The sequence below is a fragment of the Sceloporus undulatus genome, chromosome 6 (genome assembly GCF_019175285.1).
Source record: "Sceloporus undulatus isolate JIND9_A2432 ecotype Alabama chromosome 6, SceUnd_v1.1, whole genome shotgun sequence".
NCBI classification, from domain to species: domain Eukaryota; kingdom Metazoa; phylum Chordata; class Lepidosauria; order Squamata; family Phrynosomatidae; genus Sceloporus; species Sceloporus undulatus.
In genome coordinates, this window is record NC_056527.1 from 112,255,413 (window position 1) to 112,281,122 (window position 25,710).

General features: G+C 39.3%; 2 protein-coding genes and 1 pseudogene across 2 annotated transcripts in view; 2 read left to right on the top strand and 1 right to left on the bottom strand.

Moving 5' to 3' along the window:
- The window catches only part of LOC121933860 (vomeronasal type-2 receptor 26-like), a 9,734-nt gene extending 2,806 nt beyond the window's left edge, over nucleotides 1–6,928 (top strand). Inside the window, exons 2-5 of the mRNA XM_042473851.1 lie at nucleotides 215–1,069; nucleotides 3,711–3,938; nucleotides 4,729–4,855; nucleotides 6,027–6,928. Of these exons, the coding sequence (XP_042329785.1) occupies nucleotides 215–1,069; nucleotides 3,711–3,938; nucleotides 4,729–4,855; nucleotides 6,027–6,928 (2,112 nt within the window). The remainder of the gene's footprint in view (nucleotides 1–214; nucleotides 1,070–3,710; nucleotides 3,939–4,728; nucleotides 4,856–6,026) is intronic.
- Nucleotides 6,929–8,418: 1,490 nt separating this feature from the next.
- LOC121933861 lies at nucleotides 8,419–17,290 on the top strand (annotated as a pseudogene).
- Nucleotides 17,291–20,037: 2,747 nt separating this feature from the next.
- LOC121933862 (vomeronasal type-2 receptor 26-like) lies at nucleotides 20,038–24,615 on the bottom strand. The gene is made up of 4 exons (XM_042473852.1): nucleotides 23,800–24,615; nucleotides 23,341–23,568; nucleotides 21,672–21,798; nucleotides 20,038–20,939 (listed from the first exon to the last, which is right to left on the bottom strand). Exons 1-4 carry the CDS (start codon nucleotides 24,613–24,615, stop codon nucleotides 20,038–20,040), a joined length of 2,073 nt encoding a protein of 690 aa, XP_042329786.1.
- Between the last annotated feature and the right edge of the window lie 1,095 nt (nucleotides 24,616–25,710).

The window sequence follows — 25,710 nt, forward strand, 5'->3', positions numbered from 1 at the left end:
TTATTATCCCGCCCCTCTGCACTCAGGTAACCAGGGCAGCTTACAACATTATTGTAAAGTTTTTAACCCGTTTTATCTGTGATCTGTCTTAGGACCCTTTCCAGAAGAAAGGCAGCATATAAAACAAACAAACAAGCATAAATAGAAGCAGGCTTTCACGCACATGTAAACACGACTGGGAAATCTCTTCCATCTCTTTATTTTTCCCCTCCAGCTTATATATGGCTCTGCCTCTGTGCTGAATAACAAAGTCCAAGGAGCTTTCATCCACCAGATGTTCCCAGATGAAACCCACCAATATATGGGAATTCTTTATTTACTTCAGTATTTCAACTGGACATGGATAGGGGTGCTTTACTGTGACAATGAAAATGGAGAAAGGTTTGTACAGAATATGCTTCCCATTTTATCAAAGAGTGGCATCTGCTTTGACTACATACAATGTTTTCACAAACCAGATTTTCTCAGTGAAATAGAAAATCAAATGAAGGAAGCCATTCAAAGATATCAAATTGCCATGGATAGTTCTGCTAGTGTGCTTGTTATACATAGTGACAGTCACATTCTGCCAATTTTGAGGATGATGGTAGAGTTTTTAATAGGGGAAGACGTACCAGTGAAGACAAAAGGGAAAATATGGATTTTTACAACCCAAATGGATTTCACAGAGTTTAATTTTCAAAGATTTTGGGACTTCAGTCTCCTCCATGGCATTATATCCTTTGCAGTTCACTCAAATGAAGTGCAAGGCTTCCAGGGATTTCTACAGACCAGAAACCCTACCACAGAAAAAGAAGGTGGCTTTCTCAGGAGCTTTTGGGAAAATGCATTTTCATGTTCTTTCTCTCACTCCCCTGTATACGGAAAGAAAACCTGCACTGGGGAGGAGAAGCTGGAGTCTCTTCCTTCTTCAGTTCTTGAAATGAGCATGACTTCCCACAGCTACAGTATCTACAATGCTGTCTTTGCTGTGGTCTATGCACTACAATCTATTTATTCATCACAGTCCAAAAAGAGAGCAATTGTGAAAGGAGAAAACCATGAGATTTCCAATCAACTGCCTTTGCAGGTAAGCCTCAAGAGGAAGAGAGCTCACTATACTCACGATTGCAAGTTCTCAAGCTCCCAGATGCTTAGAATATGCTTTCTTTGGGCTTGTCTACATGAGTACTTTACTCACATTCTCCCTGGGCTCACTGCATACTGTTTACATGACACAGAGCAAAAAAACAAACCAAAACCAACAACCCCGAATCAGGTCTGGGCTGTCTTCGCTCACTTTGGGGTATGCTATTTAAATGATGCATGTGTCCTAAGAGGCCGGAAGCTGCACCAAAGATATGCTCCTAAGGACTGGAGTACAGCTTCTGGCCTCTTAGGACAAATCCGTCATTTAAATAGCATACTTCCAAAGTGACCCCAAGCAGCTTTATTTTGACGTATCTGTTTGGGCCCATTGTGACCTTTGGTTATTTTGGTTATCTTGAAACTAGACTTGGGTTTTGGTGGCTTCATCCTAGTTCCATTCTAGTTTCAGAGTTGCAAACAAGTTGTTTTAGCATTCCTAGTCAAATTATGAGACAACTACCTTTGATTATATATTGGTCATGCCTGTTGTCTTTTGCCTATATTGCAATATTTTATTGTTATGCATGAGTAAAGAGTATGCAAATGTTTGGGTAGAGGCGCTGGGGAATCCAGATCATAGCCTTATCAGCTAATAGCAATGATCAGGATTGTAGCTACTCATTCTGTAGGAAGAGAGCTGGAAAAACCTTGGGGTTTGATCTTTGCCTCTGTGCAGACTAGCAGTCTCAGGATTTCCCATCCCACTCCCACCCCATGTAAACATGTATTGAATGCATCCTATGCACATTTGTCAAGGGATAAATCCCAGTTAAATTCTATTAAATTGTATTGACATTTTCACAAATTACATTCCATGAAATGATTAAAATGATATTTGCAATTGTCTCTGTGGAACTGTCTTGCTAAAAGAGGGCTGGGCAATGAATATTGTTCATTGTTGCTATGTGCCAACAATTTGTCTCCATCTTAAGATGAACCTATCATGGGATTTTCTGGGGCTGAGAGTGTTTGACTCATCCAAAGTCACCCAGTCAGTTTCCGTGGCTGAGCAGGGGACTGAACAATGATCTTCAGAATCGTAGTCCAATGCTTAAACTACTACACCATGATGGTTGTCATACACATACACATACAAGAGCTCTACATTGAGAGAAGAACTGGAATCCTGCATTGTAAGATTTATGTCTTGCACATTGCTACATCTTTGCAGCTATGTCACCTGATGCTCCATCCAAACCCACACCTTTATTTCTGACACATCTCCACCCACCCCCACCCCCACCCCAACAGAGCCATTTCCATGTTGTTGGAGAGTGGCTGGATCACCAACTATGCATCTATAACCCTTTCATGGAAGCACTACTGCAGACTTCTTCAGGAATCTTTGGGAAGTCCCTGCAAATTTCATCATTGCGACACATATAGCTACAGGACAATAACTGGGCATATTTCTGCTGATCCCCCCCCACACACACACACACACCTTTGCTCTCCAACAATATGGAATTGATCAAGTTGGGTAGGGGGGGCTACATCACTTAAAGTGTCTCTTTGCGGGAGAATTGTTGCATGGTTGGTAAAGAATTCCAACCTCCACAATGACCAAAAGGTGAGTTGGGGGGGGCATAGGTCCAACTTAAAGCATCATATTTCAACAATGTGATTCCAGCCAAGATTTTGTCTACATTCTTGTTCAGGAATTTGGATTATATCTAAATTTAGCTGGCACCAATTTGGATTCAGCTCCCCTGAGAAAAACTTTAATATGGTTCCAAACCTCGGCTCAGAAAGTTGAATGTATGTGACCTGTCATTAGAAACCAAGAATGGGCTGGGTTTTTATCCCTGTGGCCAGATTCATATGAAATTTGTTAGCAAAGGTTTGTTTTGAAGGCAATTGTGTTATAAAATAAAGGACAAGGATAACATAGCTTGTGTTACATACTTTTTATTTTTATTTTTTAAAAAAAATAATTTTGGTCACTACTTCATGAAAACATTGTACAATATTTGCAGGGACAAGTATATCTAGATTAGATTAGTTGCAATCAGTTTTAGATTAAGAGTTGCCAAGGAAAAGTCACTCATATAGTTTAAGTGAGAAAAATAGGAACACTTATCTCCCAGGTTTTGTGGACAATTGTTACATGCATTATATATATTTATATAAAAGCCAGTGGCTAAGAAGGTTACAAAATGTCAGGATCGTAGATGCTCTATTCTGCCTTGGACACAAAATGTATATTTCAGAGTGGCCTCTGTTGCACAGAGCTCTCTACACAGGAAAACTGCCACGAATCAAAAGGATAAGTACAGCGGCTAAGGTGGTCCAAAGACAATTTCCATCCAATTGTCTTTGCTCAGTAAACACCAAAGTCAAAGAAAGTGCCACAGTTGTAGAGAACACAATGGCAGAGCCAAAAGAGCTTCAACATCAAGAATTTTCCAAGCAAGCTATACATAGACAGCATGTAGACATCCACCAAAAACATCTTGGATGGAAAACAGACCTACCAATAGGAGACCATTGGCCACAGCTTTCTAGTGTGGAACCTTATCAATGTGCTAGATATGTTTAATTTTTTTAAAATGAATCTCATTGATTTTCCCCTTCACTTTTAGTTCCACCACTTTCTGAGATATGTGTCATTTAACAACAGTGCTGGGGAATGGATTTCCTTTGACCAAAATGGTGCCCTAATAGCTGGATTTGATATTATCAACTGGCTTGCCTTCCCAAACAATTCATTCATGAGAGTTAAAGTTGGAACAGTAGATCCAATTGCTCCTGCAGACAATGCCTTAACTATTTCTAAGGATGATATCATGTGGCCTAGCAGTTATAACCAGGTAAAGTTCTCTGTACATATACAGATATTTTCAACCATTTTCCTAAAGGTGAAGAAGTGAATTACTGTGCAGATCTTGCTATATTTTGGCATTTAAATAGCAATAATCCAAGTCAGTTATCACAGAAGCACCAATTATAGACAACACATACTAAGCAATTAACAAGCCCAAGAGGCATGACAGAAAATAAAGTGGACAAATGAACAGGATCATAAAGAGCAAGTGGTTATAGCTGAGTGACTGTAACTGTGTAAAAAACCAAAAGTTACGTTTGTCTTATGAGGTACTTATCATAAGGCTAAAGGGTGGACATTTATTCATTCATTCATTCATTCACATAAATGTCAATAAAAATGATGCTTCCAAAGACAGAAAATAAATATTTGTTGATAAACCAATGCTAAAGAGAAGTGTAAGGCAATATGTATGTTGCTCTGACTACTGGATGATACTGGTCTTTGCAAACCTGGAAGCCCAGATGACCGATATGACAAACTGTAGGAAATGTTGCTAGACACAGACTGACAAGTCTAAGGCAATGAATCTTCAATTTCCTACAAAGTATAGGAGTGGAAGAAACACACCTGTGTCGGGGGAAGTGTGTTGTAGAGTGTGAGTTTGCGTAATCTGCCTTTCCCATATCTTGGTGCTCCCAAGTCTTTGTTTGTTCTGATAGGAAATTCACCATGTCATTATCAACCAAGTCCTTAAGTGTGGATCAAGTTATATTACACAATTTTGAAAACATATTTACTAAGAGTTAATATAATGTATTTTCTTTTATGTACAGGTATGTCCTCTTTCTCTTTGTAATGATAACTGCCCCTCTGGTTTCAGCAAGAGAAAGAAGGAAGGAGAGCCATTTTGCTGTTACGATTGCATTCCCTGTCCTGAAGACATGATTTCAAATGAGACAGGTGAGATGTGTTATGTTTTCAAATGTAGCAATTGTGATCTTTGGTCATTGTCATTGTCAGAACAAGGAAACAGTCTGATATAGCCAGTTATGTGTGCATAAGGTTGTACAGTATGTACATATAATTCCACCTCTAGGAGGGCTTTCTCCATCTCAGCCCCCAACCTCTGGAACGCGCTGCCCTTCAAGCTCCGCTCAGCCACCTCCCTACCTCAATTCAGGAAGGGGTTAAAAACCCACTTATTCGAACAAGCCTACCCTGACCAGTAATTCTCCCCCCCCCCATGTCAGCACTGTTTTGCCGACATGAAATTTTTATTATTTTTATTGAATTGTTTTTAACGTATGGTTCTGTTATTTATATTGTTATTTCTTGTTGTTCACCGCCCTGATTTTCAGAAGGGCGGTATATAAATAAAATTTTATTATTATTATTATTATTATTATTATTATTATTATTATTATTATTATTATGTATACTCAATGATATATATAATGGGTTGTGTACAGCATTGGTACCTCCATCTGACTGGAATAAAACAAATAATGCATACACTAATAAGTACAGTGGGACCTTGTTATCAGCTGGGGTTTGGTTACTGGATCCCTCATGGATAACAAAATCCAAGGATGCTCAAGTCCCATTAACTATAATGGAAGAGGAAGATGGTCTCCCTTGTACAAAATGGAAAATCAAAGTTTGATATTTAGAATTTATGCTTCATTTGTGTATTTTCAAGCTGTGGATGCTTGAATCCATGGATAAAAAATCTGTGGATAAGAAGGGCCAACTGTACATCCAACAAGAATGGGCATACAATTAATAATCCAACTTTGTGCCTGGTATTAATCAAATAGAAATATCTTGTTCTTTGCTTTTCTTGGTTACTAGATTCTAAAAGCCTAGTTTACTCTTGGATCTCTACAATCTCTGAATGTACCAGGTGATTTTAAAGGAATGGTGCAAAAGTAAACCTGTTCTTATTTGGTTTTACACCATTCTGTTTGAATCACCCTGTATTTTCCCTAAATTCATGGAAATCAAGAAACAAGCTGCAAATGCCTCTTTCAGATTTTGACCAAATTGCTTTGATTCAGGGCTCTATGCAATTCACTGCACAATCATTGAAATGAACTATTTATACACTTTATCAGTCATTTCTTTCTTTCAGATATGGATGCTTGTTTTGAGTGCCCAGAAGGACAATATCCAAACAATGGTCAGCATGGATGCATTCCAAAGTATATCGTCTTCTTGTCTTACGACGAACCTTTAGGAGTCACTTTGGCCATTCTTTCCCTCTCCTTTGCTCTCCTCACAGCTTTGGTGCTTGGCATCTTCATTAAGTATCAAGACACTGCCATAGTGAAAGCCAACAACCGCTGCCTGTCTTATGTTCTCCTTACTTCCCTCATGCTCTTATTCAGTGGTGCTTTGCTGCTCATGGGTCAGCCTCACAACCTCGCATGCTTCTTTAGACAGTGTGTCCTTGGTTTTATCTTTACAGTAGCTCTATCGTGTGTCTTGGCCAAAGCCATCACAGTGGTCCTAGCTTTCAACGCCACTAAGCCAGGGTCCAAAATGAGGAAATGGATGAGAAAACCACTGGTCAATTCCATTGTTTTTTCCTGTTCGTATATTCAAGCCATTATTTGTGTGATATCGCTGGTAACCTTTCCCTCATTCCCAGATTTTGATATACACTCAATGGCCAAAGAAATTGTCCTGTACTGTAGCGAAGGCCCATTTTTTCTGCACTACAGTGGCTACGGCATGGTAGGTGCCTTGGCCGTTCTAGGTTTCATTGTGGCTTTCTTTGCCAGGAAGTTACCTGACGTTTTTAATGAAGCTAAGTGTATCACCTTCAGCATGTTGGCGTTTTGCAGTGTATGGACCTCCTTTATTCCAATATACATGAGTACAAAGGGGAAATATTTGGTGGCTGTGCAGGTCTCCTTCATCGTAGCTTCAAGTGCTACATTGCTAATATGCCTATTTTCTCCTAAAATCTATATCATTTTGCTAAAGCCTGAGCTAAACAAAAAACAGTCACTCTGGAGGACAAGAACCTGAAAGGCTGAAACCCTATTCTGATCATGAGTGTATCGTTAATGGAATTAAATTTCTTCCTAGGCTTCAATGAGACACAAAGTGCACTCTTATACATATTCATATTTTGGGGTACTCCTTGTTGACTTCAGTAAGTCTCTCTGAGATAACTGCCATTTCCTGCATTTGAAGAAGTAGACTTAAGTCTAGAAAAGCTCAGGCTACTAACTTTTTTATTTCAATTAGTCCCAAATGTGTCACAAGATTCCTTTGTATATTAATTCTCCAGAATAACTTGGCTATGTCCTTGAATTCTGCCATTTCCTGTATTTATTTATATTTCTAAAATATTTATATCCAGACCTATAGTCAAAGATTCAGAGCGGTTTACAATAAAGTCAATTTAAACCATTTAGAACAATAGGGGGAGGCACTCTTTCCATAATCAGTTATTCCAAGACTTCTACCATTTTAAACATCATTAGCACTTTAAATTTAAACTGGCCACACACTCCCTATCTTTCAGCCAGACCTGGTTCTCCATCAGGGCAACAAAGGCCATTTTGGTACTGTGACGAGCCTGAAAACAGACTAAAATGAGTTGTTACCCAAAAAGCTGAGAGGAGATAAACATGTTCTTCTTCCAGTTTCTCAGTGAATAAGTCACATTAAGAAAATGATTGCCTTCCCTGTAACTTTCATCTTTGCTATGACTGCATTGTATCCACTCCCATGGAGATTTCTACATAGCCCTAGTAGAAAACAAGCAACAAAGAAGACTGAAGGAAACTTTTAAAGAGTCTCTAACCCAGTCCAGTCTGATGGTGGTAAGAGACAAAAGTGCCATCAATCTGAGCATTAAAGGCATTGCACAACGCTGGCCCAAGGAATCTGAGGGAACCAGTGTTTTGACTAGACTGAATTTATTTCCCACTGAAAAAAATTGTGTAATATTTTAATTTTAATCTCAGCTTGTCCTACTAATTTCTCTGGAAACTAAGTTCAAATGATTTAGTTCAGACATACCCCAAGGGAGCCAGTCTCACACATAACCTAACTTTCTGAGTGACTGTCTCCCCTGCAATTAACAAAACAGCCATGATCATTTCTACGTATTTATCATGTCCCTAGGAAGTTTATGCCGTACAAAATGATGAATTAAGGCCAATGGCTACTATAAATGTCCTTTACTATATTCAAAATAAGACAGAGACAGAGAGGATCTCTGAAGTCAGACAGATTCAGAGGTCTGTTTATTGATCATTTCTGCTTTCTGCCGATAGCAGATCATCATATTTACTGACGGAAAAACCATTCAGATTAGGTTGTGCTTCTAAAGCACTTCTTTAGTAGATCCTTGATATTCCGGGAGCACAACTAATAAGTGCAATAACTTCCAGAAAGACTATTTTTTTTAAAGAATGCTGGTGATAGTGGTGCTGCTATTAGTGCTCTTGCCGCATGCTGTGTGCACACTTTCTACAAATAAATGTAACGTCAGCGGCCTTCTTCCAATCTTTCACAAATATTATCAGTCGGGAAAACTCAACATTGCTGCCATTACTTCTCAGAGCTTCATGTTTTCAGAAGTGATGGATTTTAAAGAACTTCCCTCCCCTAAACTCTTTCATGACACTGTGTAAGAAGCTGGGTTTTCTTAAATCGTAAGATGTCAGATTTTCACCTTTGAACAACTTTAGACTCTTTGTTTGTTTGTCAATGTTATGCAAGGAGTTCAGGTTTATGCACTTTTATTTTTATTTTTATTTAGAAAATATATATGATGAAATGTATCTGTCCTGATACCATTCACTTTTGCCTGCATTAATTTAGTCTTGCATGTGCAGACTATTTCTCTTCTCTTTATGGAATGGAAGCATCTAACTTTCTATGCACTGATAATCCCTGTCCAAAATATTGTGTAGTATGTAGACCAGAATGGGTTTTGTGACTTCATTGCATACTGGATGTTCTGTAAGTTTTTTTTTCCCCAAAAGCTATAATTATACTTTTTTAAAAACTACCTTTTTTCTATAGGTTTTCTGTCTTCTTTGAAAACTAGTGGTAACAATGATTTCGGGAGGCTCCTTTGCATTTGCTTTGTTCAAAGATTATGTATATTTCCAATGTATGCCTTTACATTTCCATCCTTCAGCACCTGTATTTGGGTGGGCCCTGCTGTAGTTTTAAGCTTAAGACAGGGAATAAATGTGTGTAGAATTATGAGCTTTCTTTAGTACTCAAAGCAAATTTCTGACCCATCAATTCAAGGGAATCGAAAGTGTGACTTTATTCTGTTTTAATCAGACGTCAGCTTGAATATGGTTTCCAGTTCTGGGCACCACAAGTTAAGAAAGATGTTAACAATCTGGAGCTTGTCTTGGGGAGGGAAACCAAAGTGGTGAAAGGTTGGAAAATCATGCCCCATGAGAAGTGGCTCAGGGAGCTGGGTATGTTTAGTCTGGAGAAGAGAAGGTTAAGAGATGATACAATAGCCATGTTTAAATATTTGAAAGAGTGTCTTGTGGAAGAAAGAGTGAGCTGTTTTCTAATGCTCCAGACATTAAGACACAGAGCAATGGATTCAAACTACAGGAAAAAAGATTCCATCTAAACATTAAGAAGAACTTCTTGACAGTAAGAGCTGTTTAACTATGGAACATGCTGCCTCCAAGTGAATCAATGGCTCCTTCTTTGGAGTCTCCTTCTTTAGAGCTTTTTATACAAAGGCTAGATGACCATCTCTTGTAAGTGCTTTGATAGTGTATTCCTGCATGGCAGAGGGCTTGACCGGATGTTTGTTGTGGTGTCTTCCAATTCTATGATCCTATATTATAAAATCTCCTAAGTCATTCACATTTTAAAAAAAAAGAATGAATACTGGATGGAATTTATGGTCTCTTCCAACTCTATGATTCTGTTATTCTAATTAATTCATTCTCTGTATATGGCTTTTGCAAACACTTCCTTATGGTGGATGGCAGGGTTTTAGGTCAGAAACATGACAAACTCCAGAATATGTGGTCTGCCCTCCTGAATGTTAATACCATTTGGATGGCAGGTCCTCTCTTCAATTATTTCTCACCTCTGAGATTGTTCTTCTGCCAAATGGTAGAGTGGTTCCTAAATGTATGAATACCAGCATATTTCCCAGGTCTTAACATTCTGTTCCAAAAAGTGATTTTTCATGCATGATGCTAGAGTGCTTTATTCTATTATGCAATACATTCCAATTCCCGGATGTGGAAAAGTTATCTTTTCTTTAAAAAATTCGCACACTTAAAATGTAGGTGCACTCAGGTGTATACCTACACACTGTATGAATCTGGGTTTAAATATTATACATGCTTGGTTATGTGCACTAAGTAGAACTTCCAATTCAGACTCATATTTGGAGTAATAAGACAAAAAAATATGATATGCTTCCCAGTCTTCAGGTTACTGTTGCATAGATAGGAGTCAAACCATATATTATGGTGCAATAGCTAAATGAAAAATATGTGGAGTTGTAATATCACAACAAGCCAAAAGAAAATCCACTATGTACCTCCAATTGCAGTGTACACACTCAGCACTACCAGCACATTCTGGCTATGGTGTTTGCTGTGAAGGAAATAAATGGGAATCCTCAGATCTTATCCAACATCACCCTGGGCTTTCAGATCTATAACAGCCAGTTCAGTGCAAGCTCCATTTACCTTGCCTCTATGGAACTTCTCTCTAGTCGGGAAAGATTCGTCCCAAACTACAAGTGTGACAGCCATAACAATCCAAAAGCAGTCATTGGGGGACCTAACACTAATGTCTATGTCCACATGGCACCTATCCTGGCTCTCTATAAGATTCCACAGGTAAGCTGTGCCTATAGAACAGTGAACAAGTCTTGGATAATTCCCTTGCATTTTAGCTGTAGTATGCACAGTAGTAGTAGCTTGAAATAGTGAGACAATACATGCTTTGTTGAGACTGACATTCTTGAGGCTGAAGGGCAGTTGAACCATGGAGGTTCATGCTTTGTTCTTGTGCTAATGAACGAACTTTACTAATTAAAAAAAAATAAGACTGTGACAATGAAAGTGGACTACTATGGAACATGCAAGAAAAGTTGGTCATTATGTAATTAAAAGCACACATAACACAGAAAGAGATATAGACACGTATATATGTGTTAAGCACACACGAGACATATCTAAGAACTTATTTTGGAAATCGCCTCTTTTTTATAATTTATTTATTTTCCCCTTTTTTTCCTTTTTAATTTTATTTTTAATTCTTTTAAATAACATTTTAAAATTTTACTTTTTAAAATTGATTTCTTTAGCTTACATATGGCTCTGCCCCTGTGCTGAATGATAAATTCCAAGAAGCATTCACCCTCCAAATGTTCCCAGAAGAGACCCACCAATATATGGGGATTATTCACTTACTTCATCATTTCAGCTGGACATGGATTGGGGTGCTTTATTTCGATGACGAAAAAGGAGAGAGGTTTGTACGGAATGTGCTTCCCAACTTTTCAGAGAAGGGCATCTGCTTTGACTTCATACAAAGTTTCCCCAAGCAAGGTTTTTCAAGTGAAATAGAACTGCTTGTGGATGAAGGGATCAAAACATATGAAATTATCATGAATAGCACTGCTAGTGTGTTGGTTGTCCATGGAGAAATTCAGACGATGATAGTTTTGAGAATAGTGCTACAAATTTCACAATGTGAAGATGCATCAGTGAAGGCAAAGGGGAAAATATGGATTTTGACAGCCCAGATGGATTTCACAGAACTTCCTATTCAAAGGTTTTGGGACATCGATTTCCTTCATGGTGCTCTATCCTTTGCAATTCATTCAAATGAGGTTCAAGGCTTTCAGACATTTCTTGAGACCATAAGCCCTAACTCAGAAAAAGAAGATGTCTTTATAAGGAGCTTTTGGGAAAGTGCATTTTTATGTACTTTTCTAGGGCCCACTTTATACAATAATGATGAGAAAGTCTGCACAGGGGAGGAGAAGCTGGAGTCTCTTCCTTCATCTGTTTTTGAAATGAGCATGACTGCCCATAGCTACAACATCCACAATGCTGTCTTTGCTGTGGTCCATGCGCTGCAGTCTATGGAATCCTCACAGTCCAAAAAGAGAGCAAAGGTGAAAAGACAGCAATGGGAACCTTTCAACCAGCAGTCATGGCAGGTAAAACTGAAGGGAAGGAGAGCTCACCATATCTGTCGGCACAAATATTTCACCCCTCCGCAGCCAGTCTGAATGCAATGAGGCTATATTATTGTTGGGGTTTTTTTATTATGTTTCGTTTTGTCCTTTTGGTTTCAACCTTGGTCTTCCATACCTTCTGCTTTATACTGTCTAAAACAGAGCGATCCTTGTCCAATTGGCTCATGCTTGCTGACTACCTGTCTTTCCAGTATGTTATAGGGATGGAATTCTTCACTGATTTTCTTCTTGAAGGAAGCAATGAATGGTTTTATAATTTTTCTTCCCACTACAAGAAAGTCATCAAAAATATGCAGTCTTCAAAGAGTGGATGTAGTTTGAGGTGCATTGTGTGCAAAAATTCTGTGAGGCATTTTTGTACAGAAAACAGTATTTATGTAGAGGTATTAGCATTTTCTGCACAGAAAATAATATTCTGGTTCAGAAATACCTTTTCTCCTTTTTAATACATGCACACCAGACGAGAGTGTAGATTTTCTTAAACAGGAACTTTAAAGAGAATCAGATCCCCCTCCTAGATGATTATTTCATGAATTTATATTTTGATAAAGGGCTTGCTAAGTATATAATTCTGGATATGTTTTTTCTCCATTCAGTATAGAAAAATATTCTTACTTCAAGACAGTCACTCAAAGTGATTACTTGTTATCCCATTTTAAGTTGCTATGCTCCAAATAATTTGTTTCATTCTTTTCTATCATGTCCTGTTCTATCTTAATTTTTAATCAATAACTCATTAGGGATGCAATTCTTGAATTGGTTTGAGCCTGAGCAGTAAATTAGGCAACATACACACACGCTTTGTCCCAAGACAATGATGTACATGTTACCATTGTTATTATTGATGGTGAGGATGATGACAATATCAGAAAGGTTTTCCACTCTTCAAGACTGATATTTCTGCATTCCTGTAGAATTTATGGAAAACCAGACAATGTGTTAATTGTGGTCTACTATTAAAAGTAGCAAAAATTGATAATTTGTGCCCTTCTGATGAACCAGACTGGCTTTTTGTTCTCACTCTCTCATTTCACAAAAAGAAAAGAGTAGTTTTAGAAAAAAAGCAATTTTTAAAAAAAGGCAGAAAACATAATGGGGAAAAACCTACTCATTGTCTAAATATCAAACTGGAGGCAAGTTTTCTCATGGAATTTAGAGAATTCTCAAAAGGCTGCCTTGTCATGCCTCTCTCATCCAAAATCTTAGCAAAAGCAGAATGCATCTTCCCAAATTCTTACAGCTCACTGAGCACAGCCACAACTAGTTGAATTATATTTGGCATATTTTCCTGCTCTGAGTTTGTCTTATAGAATGCAGTCCCTTGCTTTAGGCCTCATCCCTTAGGTCCAATCCACACTGCAGAAATAATCCAGTTTGACACTGCTTTAACTGCCCTGGCTCAGTACTAGGGAACCCTGGGAATTGTAGTTTATTGTGGCACCAGAGCTCTCTGACAGAGAAGACTAAATGTCTCACAAAACTATGATTCCCAGAATTCCCTAGTATTGAGCCAGGGCAATTAAAGAGGTGTCAGACTGAATTATTTCTTCAATGTGAATTAGACTTAATTTGGTTCCTATTCCACACATAATCACTATGTTCAATGTGTGCGTCTTTCTTTCTTTCTTTCTTTCTTTCTTTCTTTCTTTCTTTAAATTTTATTCACTATTCCTCCTCCCCTTCCTTTCAATTTCAGCTGCACCATTTTCTGAGGAGTATTTCATTTAACAATTCTGCTGGGGAAGAGGTGTCTTTCAACCAAAATGGCATATTAGTAGCAGGTTTTGACATTACCAACTGGGTCACATTCCCAAACAAGTCTTTTTTAAGAGTCAAAGTTGGAAAGATAGACCCTCACCAACACAAAGTATTCACTATTCATGAGGATAACATTGTATGGCCCGAAAGTTTTAACCAGGTAAGGACCCATATACCTTTTCAGACTTTTTCAGTTTACTGTTGTGTGCATCTAGGCTAAGGACCTTATCGTGCACACATTCTGGAGACAGAAGGAGGACGCTCATGTGTGCGCGCATGCTGCAGAAAACGGAGTTTATCGCACACAAATACGTCCTCGAAGAGGTCCTGTTCCATCCCCCAGCGCGCACCCGTTCGTGTCCAGTCCTGACGGGCGTGATTTTTGCCTGACAGATTACCTTCCGCCAGCAAAAAATCATGCCCGTCAGGACTGGACGTGAACGGGTGCGCGCCGGGGGACGGAACAGGGCCTCTTGGAGGACATATTCTTGTGCGATAAACTCCGTTTTCTGCAGCACGCATGCGCACACGAGCGTCCTCCTTCCGTCCCCAGAACGTTTAAAATTGTGTGTGCGATAAGGTCCTTAGTCTCTTTTTTGACAGGAATGTAAGGTGGGGATCATCCAGAGCATTTTTTTCCCTGTCAACCTCAGCTGTTTAAGCTTTGCAGCTATATTTTGGACTTTGGGTTATCAGGTTCTATCTTCATAGAGACTTCACTTACAATGAAATACACAAAGCTATTGACAAACTGAAGGAGAAAACAAATGCAAATACTAAAGTTGAACCAGATGGTGAAGGACAATAAAGGATAGGGCACCATGAAAGCCTATACTTTATGGTGCTTAAGTGGATGAGACACTGGCTAAAGCCTTAAGCAGTTAGACTTCTTTTCCTAATATCCAAAAAGCCCATTCCTCCCCCATTCTGACACTGTCCTGTTTGGATGACGCATGTCCCAATCTCCAATTCCAATGTATGCAATCTAGACAACATCCACACACTCAGCAGATTCTGCACCATGTATTTTTTTAAAAAATATAACTCTCTATATCTTTCAGGAAAACCTGAAGCCCTCCATTTCCACATCACAGTGGCTGTCTGCATGGGCATCCTGCTGAGCCACCTGGCACATCTGTTGCTGCTGCAGCTCACTGGTTCTGGCATCAAAATGAGGTGCCCAGCCATTTTCTGGGTACCTAGTTCTGATCTCAGAAACAAGTGACCCATGGCAGCAGCAGATAAGCCAGTCAGCTTAGCAATATACCTGTGCACAGGAAAGGAGGGCCTTGGTGGGAGATCAGGGCAGCTGTGAGCCAGAATACTCCAGACTACCCCTAGACTAGTATCCTGAGCAGTGCAAAGAAGCCCTATATCATGTTTATGATAATGGTAAAATATTCCATTAAGGTAGAAACATCTTTATTTCTACATGTCTAAGTGGCTATTTAGCCAAACATGCCAGGATGAGAAACAATCAATAAAAATAATTTAACTTAAAACCATAAAACTATAATAAAAAGGAAAAAAATCTAGTACATTAAGTCAAAACCATAATTTCGTCAGTAAGGCCACAAACATATGTAAACATCAATCTGGTGCTGAAATAAAGGCATATTTTCATAACAGCAGAGCAATCAGTCACAGCTCCATAGGAATCATGGGAATTAGGCCCATTTAAAGCTGGCTTTCGGTGCTCCTGGTGCTCAATGTGGGCCCCTGCACAAAAGATGTAATGTCATTTTTAAAAATCAGGCCATGCCATCAGCCTCCCTGTTTTTATCTGTACAGTAAACTAAATTACACAGATTCTCTACATATATTTTATGAGTGTTAATTTTTATTTTTGACATGGGTGAAACCTGTTTCTTTGTGTAATGAGAAATGCAGTGAAGGATTTCACAAGGAAAAGATGGAAGGAAAACCATTCTGCTGCTATGAGTGCATTCCATGTGCAGAAGGGATGATTTCAAACAAAAGTGGTAAGAAATGTTGTGTACAGCCTTTTCAGATGCATGGATGTAGGAAGTGCACACTTGGGTTTACACACATATATTGCCCATCACATTTAAGAAATTTCTCAAAGAAGCATATCTTCATAGTATAGTAATTGCACAAAAAAAATAAACCATTTTCATATACAGCGAACCCTTGGTATCCTCTGAAATTTGGTTCCAGGATGCGCTGTGAATATGGGAATCCATGGATTATATACAATGGCACAGCAAAATGGTGCTTCTTATATAAAATGCCATAATCGAGGTTTGCCTTGTGAAATTTATTTTTTTAATATATTTTTTTCAATTCATGGATGGTTGAATCTTGGGATAAAGAATCCATGAATACAGAGGGCCAATGGCACTGTCATATTGCAGAGATTGTACTGCTTTTAGTGTCTGCATGTTTTTATGTTTATCACTTTATTACCTGAAACAAGATACTTATTCCACAAAATAAATATATCCAAGATAGACAGATTCATCACAATTTCTTATATCATTTGTTTTTCAGACATGGATGCCTGTTTCCAGTGCTCAGAAGGACAATATCCAAATAGTTCTCAGAATCTGTGCTTTCCAAAAGATATCACCTTCTTGTCTTATAATGAACCTTTAGGTATCATTTTGGCTAGTCTTTCCCTTTGCTTTGCTTTCATCACAGCTTTGGTGCTTGGGATCTTTGTTAAGTACCAGGACACTGCTATAGTCAAAGCTAACAACCGAAACCTATCCTATGCTCTACTCATCTCCCTCATGCTTTCTTTCAATTGTGCTTTGCTGTTCATTGGAAAACCTAGGCATTTGACATGCTTTCTTCGACAAACAGCTTTCGGCATCATCTTTACAGTAGCTGTGTCATGTGTGTTGGCCAAAACTATCATTGTGGTTCTAGCTTTCAAGGCCACTGATCCAGCATCCCAGATGAGGAAATGGGTGGGAAAACCACTGGCCACCTCCATTGTTTTGTCCTGTTCTTTTATTCAAGTCATCATTTGTATGGTGTGGGTGATAAACTCTCCCCCATTTCCAGATTTTGATATGAAGTCAATGGCCAAAGAAATTGTCCTAGAGTGTAAAGAAGGTTCAGATGTCATGTTCTACATTGTCCTTGGCTTTTTGAGTTTCTTGGCCATTGTCACATTCGTCATGGCTTTCCTGGCCAGGAAATTACCTGACAGTTTTAATGAAGCCAAATTTATCACCTTCAGTATGTTTGCATTTTGCAGTGTTTGGGTCTCTTTTGTTCCAACCTACCTGAGCACTAAAGGAAAGGACATGGTAGCTGTGGAGATTTTCTCCATTTTAGCCTCAAGTGCTGGGCTGCTGATATGTATCTTTTCTCCAAAAAGCTATATAATTTTGCTGAGGCCTGAGCTGAACAACAGAGAGCAGCTGATGAAGCCATAAAACTGAATAAATTAAATATGAATGGCCTTTGATCTATTTAATTTAACTCAAATTAGTCCTATTTTAGGCAACCATAAGAGTTTAGAATTTGTCATTAATTTTTCTTGTTTCTCCACATCCCACTTCAATTTTCTTCTGCTACTTGTTTCCTTTAATCGTATTTCTTGATTTTGCTCCCTGTCCCCGAATCAGATTTTGTACATTATTCCTGCTTATTTCCAATGCATTTTGCCTAATGTATGGATTCGTTTATTCATTTGACTTAATTTTGAATCTCTTTACACATTTTACAAAATTATGTGCAGGCTACAGGAAAAGAGATTCCACGTCAACATTGTGAGGAACTTCTTGACAGTAAGAGCTGTTCAACAGTGGAGCACACTTTCTCAGAGAGTGGTGGAAAGTCTTGAAACAGAGGCTGGATGGCCATCTGTTGGGGATGCTTTTGTTGTGATTTCCTGCATGGCAAGGGTTTGGACTAGATGGCCTTTGTGGTCTTTTCCAACTCTGTGATTCTATATGCATTTTGCCCATTCATATTTAAGGATATGCACATTATGTCATCTGTATTTTATTCATCTGAAATGTTGAAATGTGCAAATTCCCACAAAGCACATTTGTTCTCACAATAATTTTCAATAAAATTAAAGTATTGTTGAAGCTGCTGATTGAATTAAACAGAATTCTTTACCATCTCTAGTTTAGAGGAGCAATGGAAGATCTTTTTGCTTTCTGTTTATCTTCTCTCTCTCCCTCTCTGCCCAACCTTTGTTTCTCCCTCTTCTTCTCTCTTGCATAACTCTGGTTTCTTTTTCTCTGCAAGCTACTGTATTGGGTTGGGATGTGGAATGAGATGTGCCCCATGAAGGTTTTTTATCTGGCTCAGAAGTTTCTTTTGGTCTGTGTTTGGAGGTAATGAGAATCCTCTCCAACCCCCGCTTCTTCCCCTCACAATTCTTGAATAGACCTGAGACTATTCCTGTCTCCTCTGGAAAGGACTTTTTCTTATCTCCCCTGCCAAGGTGGGAGGAGGAGAATCCAGAAAGGAAGATCATTGCAGGATTTCTTGTAACCATCACACAATGACAACATCTCTGCCAAAGTAATGCCACAGTTGGTGTGGAGATTTACAGCTAAGAGTTCAGTATAGCCCTTGTTTAGCTGATTTTTGTGTGTGTGGTGCTATGTACACAGGTGCAATGATAAATCAGGTCAGCCAAGGCTGTGATCTTTTCCTCAGAAACCCTGTAACCTTTTAATTGCATCCTGGGGAAAACAATCTTCTACATACAGATTCTTATTCATATTTTTCATCTGTTGAATTTAAGCATCCAGTTTAGACAACAAACCCTAAAAAGACATTCAGCTTAGTTACCAATTTCTATCATTGTCATCCAGTGAACATTCTCAAACAGCAAGATCAATGGCTAGGAGTTGGCAGAAAATGCTCATTGAAAGGAAATCCTAAAATAGGTGCTCCTCCTTGGAACCTAGAATAGGATTGGCATCACCCGGTGTAGTAACTCATGGTGTCACACACACACATTGACCTCCTCCCATACCACACCATACAGAATACTTTGACCCTGGACAAACCGGCACTTTGAGCTGGCTGGGGCACACAGTTGGGGGGTAGTGTCTCCATGACGCAGGCCGCAGCTTTGCCCCCAGAGTTCCATGATGCCACATGCTGCTCCACATGGCATGGAGCATCATAGTGCTCCTCTGGCACTGCTTTGATACATGGTGCTCCTCCAGCGCTGTTTCGAAGGACCACTATATAGCCATGGCGCCACAGCTATGGCACCCTTTCTAGGACACAAAAAAGGAGTTGCTTTTTCTAGCTCCTTTTTGCACCCTGGACAGGCCAGATCAGGGCCATGGCATGCCATGGCCCCAATCCAGCCATTAAAGGGGCGGTTACATGCCACCTCTTAAGTGCTGTATGTACAACCCCTTAGTAACATTTTTTGTACTAATGTTACTCAGAAATCATAATTCCTATATATCACTGATTGTAATGGCAATAGCTGTGACATAAACAACTAGCAAAATTAAAATTATACCTTTACATTACAATATCATATGCACAGCCTAAATGTATTTGCATGTGCATTGTTTCCTGTGGTTAGACTAAAAAATTGGTAAGATGTGATGTTTTTAAAGAGAATTTTAAAATATTTTTTATTTAGTTTTAAAATGTACTTTTTCAAAACCTGAGGCCTCTCCTTTCTCTTCCCACTGACCATTGCCCTGCTATCACAATCCGTTTAGCATTTTGAAGGGATGCAGGTGAACACCACAGCCCAGTTCTGCAAAAAGGCAGATGTTTGGGGGAAAGTGGTGTCACCCCCATTTAGGGTGTCACCTGATTGTATCCTCATTTCATGCATACCGTTAATCATGCCCTTGCCCAAGATAACCCATGAGAAATAACACAGAGAGAGATAGAGAGATTCAAAAGAACTTGTGAAACAAGGCATGAAATGGAAACTAACAAAAAGTTAGAATGTGACATTAAATATTTGAGCTTTTTACTTATGTAAATGTCCAGAGGGTGAACAGCATGTTAGAATTTTTTTCCCCAGCAAGAATATAGTGGCACACTGTTAGTGTTTAAGATCCCACAAGACTCCGCTGTTTTGCTTCTGTGTTGTATTCTTATAAATTTTCTTCCCCCATCCCATCCCAGCTTTCAAATAAATTAAATATCTGGTCAGAAAAATATGAGCAAGTTGTGTACAACTTTAATGTTGTCTCCTTATTAGCTTCTCCTTTTTGTTTAGATGTGGTCTCAACACAATAATATAACATTTGGGGGCAAAGATACAAGCCAGTAACCCTAGACCAGAAGACAAAATAGAAAAGACCTCCACAACCACCAGCTTTTTCCCCTTGCTGCTCAGGTAGGCTGGAACGAAGGATAACCAAACACTGCAAAAGACCAGCATGCTGAAAGTGATGAACTTGGCTTCATTGAAACTGTCAGGTAACTTTCTGGCTAGGAAAGCCACAATGAAGCTGAGAATAGCCAGGAAACCTAGGTAACTCAAGGCACAGCAGAACATGATGTCCAGCCCTTCATTACATATGACAATGATTTCACCAGATACAGAGTGCATATCCTTTTCAGGGAATGGAGGAGAAATTCCCAGCCAAATAGCACAAATAGCCACTTGAACAAGGGAGCATGAAGAGACAATAGAAAGTGCCGATCTTTTTCCCACCCATTTTCGGAATGTACTACTTGGGTTGGAAGCCATGAATGCCATAATGACTGTCATGGTCTTGGCCAAAAGAGAAGAAACAGCAATTGAAAAGATTATGCCAAAAATAGTTTGTTGCAGGATACAGATTTCCTTTTTGGGTTCCGTGATGAAAAACAAAGCACAGAGGAAGCAAAGGAGAAGGGAGATGAGGAGAAGGATGGTGAGGCCTCTATTGTTGGCTTTGACTATAGGACTGTCCCATTCTTTTATGAAGATTCCAAGCACCACAATTGTGATCAGAGAGAAAAAGAGAGCCAAAAAAGCAAGAGTAATACCCAAAGGATCTTGAAAGGATAGAAAACGTTGAACTTTTGGAATACACTTGTTTCTGCCATTATTTGGAAAGTGATCTTCTGAACAGCTGAAACAGTAATCCATGTCTAAAAAAAAGAGTAATATGTTTAATTTAAATGGGGGGGAGAGAATTCAGAGACATAGCCATGTTAGTCTGGAATATCAGTATGCAAAGGGATCTTACTTTGAGACAAAGGAGTTTATCACACAGCCATTTTTGGCCGATCCGGGCATGGGACGAGATCCAGACTGAACAGGGAAAAACAGGTGCTATCGCACAGAAAAATGCATACTTCATTGCAGGGTGACCACAAGCCATCCCCTGGGAGCACTTTTCCCACCAATTTTGGTAGTATGGAAACTTTCAGTCCCACAAAATCTGCCAGCTAAGCTCAGCTGGGGGACAGGGTCACCATGTGACAAAGTATGCATTTTTCTCTGTGATAAAACCCATTTCCCCCCAATCAGCCCCGATCCCGTCCCATGCCTGGATTGGGCTTAAATAGCTGTGCGATAAACTCCTAATCCACATGTTTTGCTTTTCTATGGCTATTCATACAGTTTGGTTTTAAAGATCCTTCCTGGGCAACACTTCACTCCATGCATCTGAAGAAGTAGACCAAGTCTACAAAATCACATGCTACAACTTCTTTCACACAGTCTCAAAGGTACTACAACATCCCCCTGCTTTGTTTGTTTGAACGTTATTGTATAAGAAGAACTTTACAGTACTTTATATGTCATACTCCCCAGGATTGCTCTCAAAGACTTTTCTTCAGTTTGATTAGAAAAATCTTGCTTCTAATCATTTCTCTTACCTTCCTGGTCTGAGATCGTATCTTCTGGACAAGGAGAACAACTGTAGCAACAGAATTTCATCCCCTCTTTCTTGTTCTTCATGTAGCCAGGGTAGCATGGATCATTGCATAAAGAAAATGGAGGCACCTATTTTTGGAATAAGAAAGGGTTTAATATTGGATTCTGCTGCTATATATATATGTAACCTTCAGCTAAAAAAAGTCAAATGGAATGAAGTAGTAACATGTATGAGTACAGTGATGGCCTATTCTTATCTAAATATAACAGGAGAAACTTTAATACAGTATTTTCTGGCGTATAAGTCGACCAGGCGTATAAGATGACCCCCAACTTTTTATATAAAAATATAGAGTTTAGGATATACTCACCGTATAAGGCTACCCCTCTTCCTGAGAAGCTGGCAGCCAGCCGTGCACGCGGTTGCCGGCTTCCCAGGCCTCCAGAGGCCTGAGAAGCCCGCAGCCCCAAGAGCGCGCTCGCTGGCTTCAAAAGGCCTCCGGAGGCCCCTTAAAAGCCAGCACAGGGCTGCTGGCTTCCCAGGCCTCTGGAGGCCTGAGAAGCTGGCGGCCGAGCACGCGCACACTGGGCCCCAGGGCCCAACCCAGCCTATAAGACGACCCCCGACTTTTGACCCAAATTTAGAGTGTCAAAAAGTCGTCTTATATGCCGGAAAATATGGTATATTAAAATTCCTGTTTGATCAAGCCGCTAGTGCATCAGCCAGATACCTCACCACTGTTAGATACCACTGCTGTTATTCTAAGTGCTCAAAAAAGTATAAATATTTTTCAGCATCCTTTACAAACCACAGCTGACATGTTGCTTGAGGCCTATATCTTCATCAGTAGCTTTTCATGTACATAAAATTGAATTGAGTGATTTTGAAATGTCCACATTCATCTAGAGCAGTGGTATCCAAACTTTGTCCTCCAAGTGTTTGAGGCTCCAGCTCCCAGAAGCCTAAGCCACTTGGCCAATAGTCAGGAATTCTGCAGGACTGTAGTTTGGAAATCACTGACCTAGAAGCTGCCAAGACATTGCAATGTAGGAGCATCCATCAAGCAAGGGTAGTCGGTGAAGTGACTACAACATCACAGCCTGATGTGCAATAGCATCAATATGCATTAAGGTGCTCCACAACACAATGTATATCTAGGCATTGGCTAGGAAGTGCCAGAGCAAAACAGGAGCTCCCAATATGTATCATGAATGAAGAATGAGCATTGGAAGTACCCAAGGTGAACAGAGGGAAAATATCAAAGGACATTTTTATGGAGCTCTGGTCCCCATTCATCAACTATATTATGGATCACCTTTCTACAAAAAGTCCACCATCTTCTCATTTAAAGCTGTGGAATAATAAGATATTCAGTATGAAGATTTTGTACAGTAAAGGATGACTGATCACTGAAATATCTTGTAAACAAAGATAGGAAAGGTGGGGGTGGAGCATAACAACAATGTACTTCTAAAATATAAAAAATTGAAATTAAAAAAAAAAGTGCCCAATGTGCTTCAAAAATGCCCAGTGCCTGACCTTTATTTCCCATACATCTGAATTTAGTGGAATACACATTTATTCCCAGTAAATAATTTCCCTTAAAGCTAATGCCTTCCTTAAATTCACATATATTTTATCATATTGTATATAGTGAAAACTTCTCCCACTTGAGTCAGGTTCCTGTGCCACTGAAGTCTCTCCTTATCAATGGTGAAGGGCTTTCCTCCAGGAACCCGAGCATCCAGCTTTCCCACTTTGACTTGGATGTAGGAATTATTCAAGAAAGTGACCATGTTTGTAATATCAAATCCAGCTACCAATTCTCCATCTTCATTCAGTTTAATTTCATCTCCAACACCATTGTTGAATGAGATGCTCTGAAGAAAAGAATGTAGCTAGAGAGAAAGGAATCAAGAGCATCTTAACATCCAAGGAGACCATTAGGACCAATAGAGAGAACTTTGATTGCTGCATGAAAGGTGCTTGGACTCAATGGCCCTTCCAACTCTATGATTCTATGACTGCATCATTAATGATCAAATATGGGATAATATATTGCTGTATGCCATACTATATTACTGTGCTGAGGACATGCTAATATGCTCTTATCAGGGAAGAGGCATTACCTGCCAGGGTTTCACATTTGAAGGTACCCATATATTTTCTTTTCTCATTCTCTTGTGGTTGGATCTAGATGAGCACATGATGTGCAAGGCACATGCCACAGCATAAACAGCATTATAGATACTATAGCTGTGACCTGTCATGCTCATGTCAAACAAAGTTCTAGGAAGGCTTTCTGTTTTTTCTTCTCCAGTACATGTTTCATTGGCATTTGTGGCCAAATCCATAGTCGGGAAGAAACAGTTGAAAGCTTGTTCCCAGAAATCATGGATAAAACCATCTTCTTTGGCCCAATGAAGGTGGAGTGACTGAAGAAATTTTTCAAAACCCGGGTGCTGTTTGGAAGGTAGTGTGAAGGAAATAGCACCATGGAACATGTCTACACCCCACTTCTTTTGGAATGTCAAATATGAGCAATCAATCTGTGCTGTCATTATCCACACCTTTCCAGAAGATGCTTTGCCCATATATTCAGGATTTGTGGAAGGATGTGACATTGTTGCCAACATAATGGCAGCCAGCCACCTGATGTTTGAGGCTTTTCCATATATAACAACTGCCTGGGCTTTGTTGCCACTGAATATTGGAACACTGTTGAAAATATAATCTATTTCAACAAAGTTATATACACGCATCTCACTTGGAGATTTGTTTGTGAAAGCTGAACACATCCCATTCTCAAATAGCATTGGTTCCATAGTCTGCAAGAAATGTTCTCCGTCGTCATCATTGTTAGTCATGAGCCCAACCCATTTCCATCTGAAATGCAGAAGCAATTGGACAATCCCTTGGTACTGAAGGACTTCATTGGGCACCATGCGGTAAAAGGGACGTAAACCAGTTTGGTCACTCGGTGCTACTTGAAATGAGCCGTATGAAAACTAAATGAACAAATAAATGCAGATTTTTCAGAGTTGGGAGGGAGGGAATAAGTGAAGACCTATCCAAGGAATACCTTTAATCTAATGCCAATCACATCCTGATGAGATTTATAACTATATTCCAAATTATAACTATATTCCAGACTTAGCCCAAATTATAACTATATTCCAGACTTAGCTCAATAACCATCTGGGGATGCAAGAAGTCAGAATTCAACTGGAAGTTAGCAAAGAATTTGAGACGTGTGACAAAAACAAACATCTTTTCACATCTTTATGAGTGAAGCGATTCTCTTTCCACTTCTTATCATGGCTTGATAGCTTCTCTTTTTCCTCTAACACATCACCCACTTTCTTTCACCCATTTCCTTTTAGAACAATCCCCACTCTCATCATTTTACACATACAGACCCCATTCAAATGTCATTCCCTAAGATACTGCTTCAAAACAAGCTGTTCTTATTAAATATTAAATACACACTTTGTTATAATGCTTGGAACTGCACACATATTCCCTTCTCCCCCCCCCATCTCTCTTCATATTTGGAACATGACATTGATTTCAGAAAGACAAAGGAAAGGAAGCAGGGGTAAATGGATTACATATCAGATTAGGAGTATTCTCCATGAATACAACACATACATCTAACCTGTGGTATCTTGTACAGATTTAAGATATTTGCCATCTGTGAGGAAGCAGCATAGGTAAGTCCACCAATGACTCCCATTGGATGTCTTTGGGTGCCACATTTGTAATTAGGGAGAAACTGATGTGATCTGAACAGAAGGTCCAGGATGGTACGGTAGGTCATCTTTTCATTGTAGTAACTGTCATAAATATGAAACCCAAGAGTGACATTGGGCAAGAGCTTGGGATTCTTATTGATCTCATGGATAGCAAATGACAAGGCCAGGAGATGCTGGTAGTACTTTGGTACCACTCTACAAAAAGAAAAGGGGGAGAGAAGACAAATTTTTTAAATGGACAATTTAAGAATGCATGAAACCATTTAATAAAAGTATTGCACCAAT

Coding starts and splice junctions, on each gene's coding strand:
- LOC121933862 (XM_042473852.1), bottom strand. CDS start 24,615: ATGGTGCCCAATGAAGTCCTTCAGTACCAAGGGATTGTCCAATTGCTT. Junction 21,799..23,340: donor GGCACAGGAACCTGACTCAA/GTGGGAGAAGTT, acceptor TTCCAAAAATAG/GTGCCTCCATTTTCTTTATG. Junction 20,940..21,671: donor TACGATCTCAGACCAGGAAG/GTAAGAGAAATG, acceptor TCTTTTTTTTAG/ACATGGATTACTGTTTCAGC.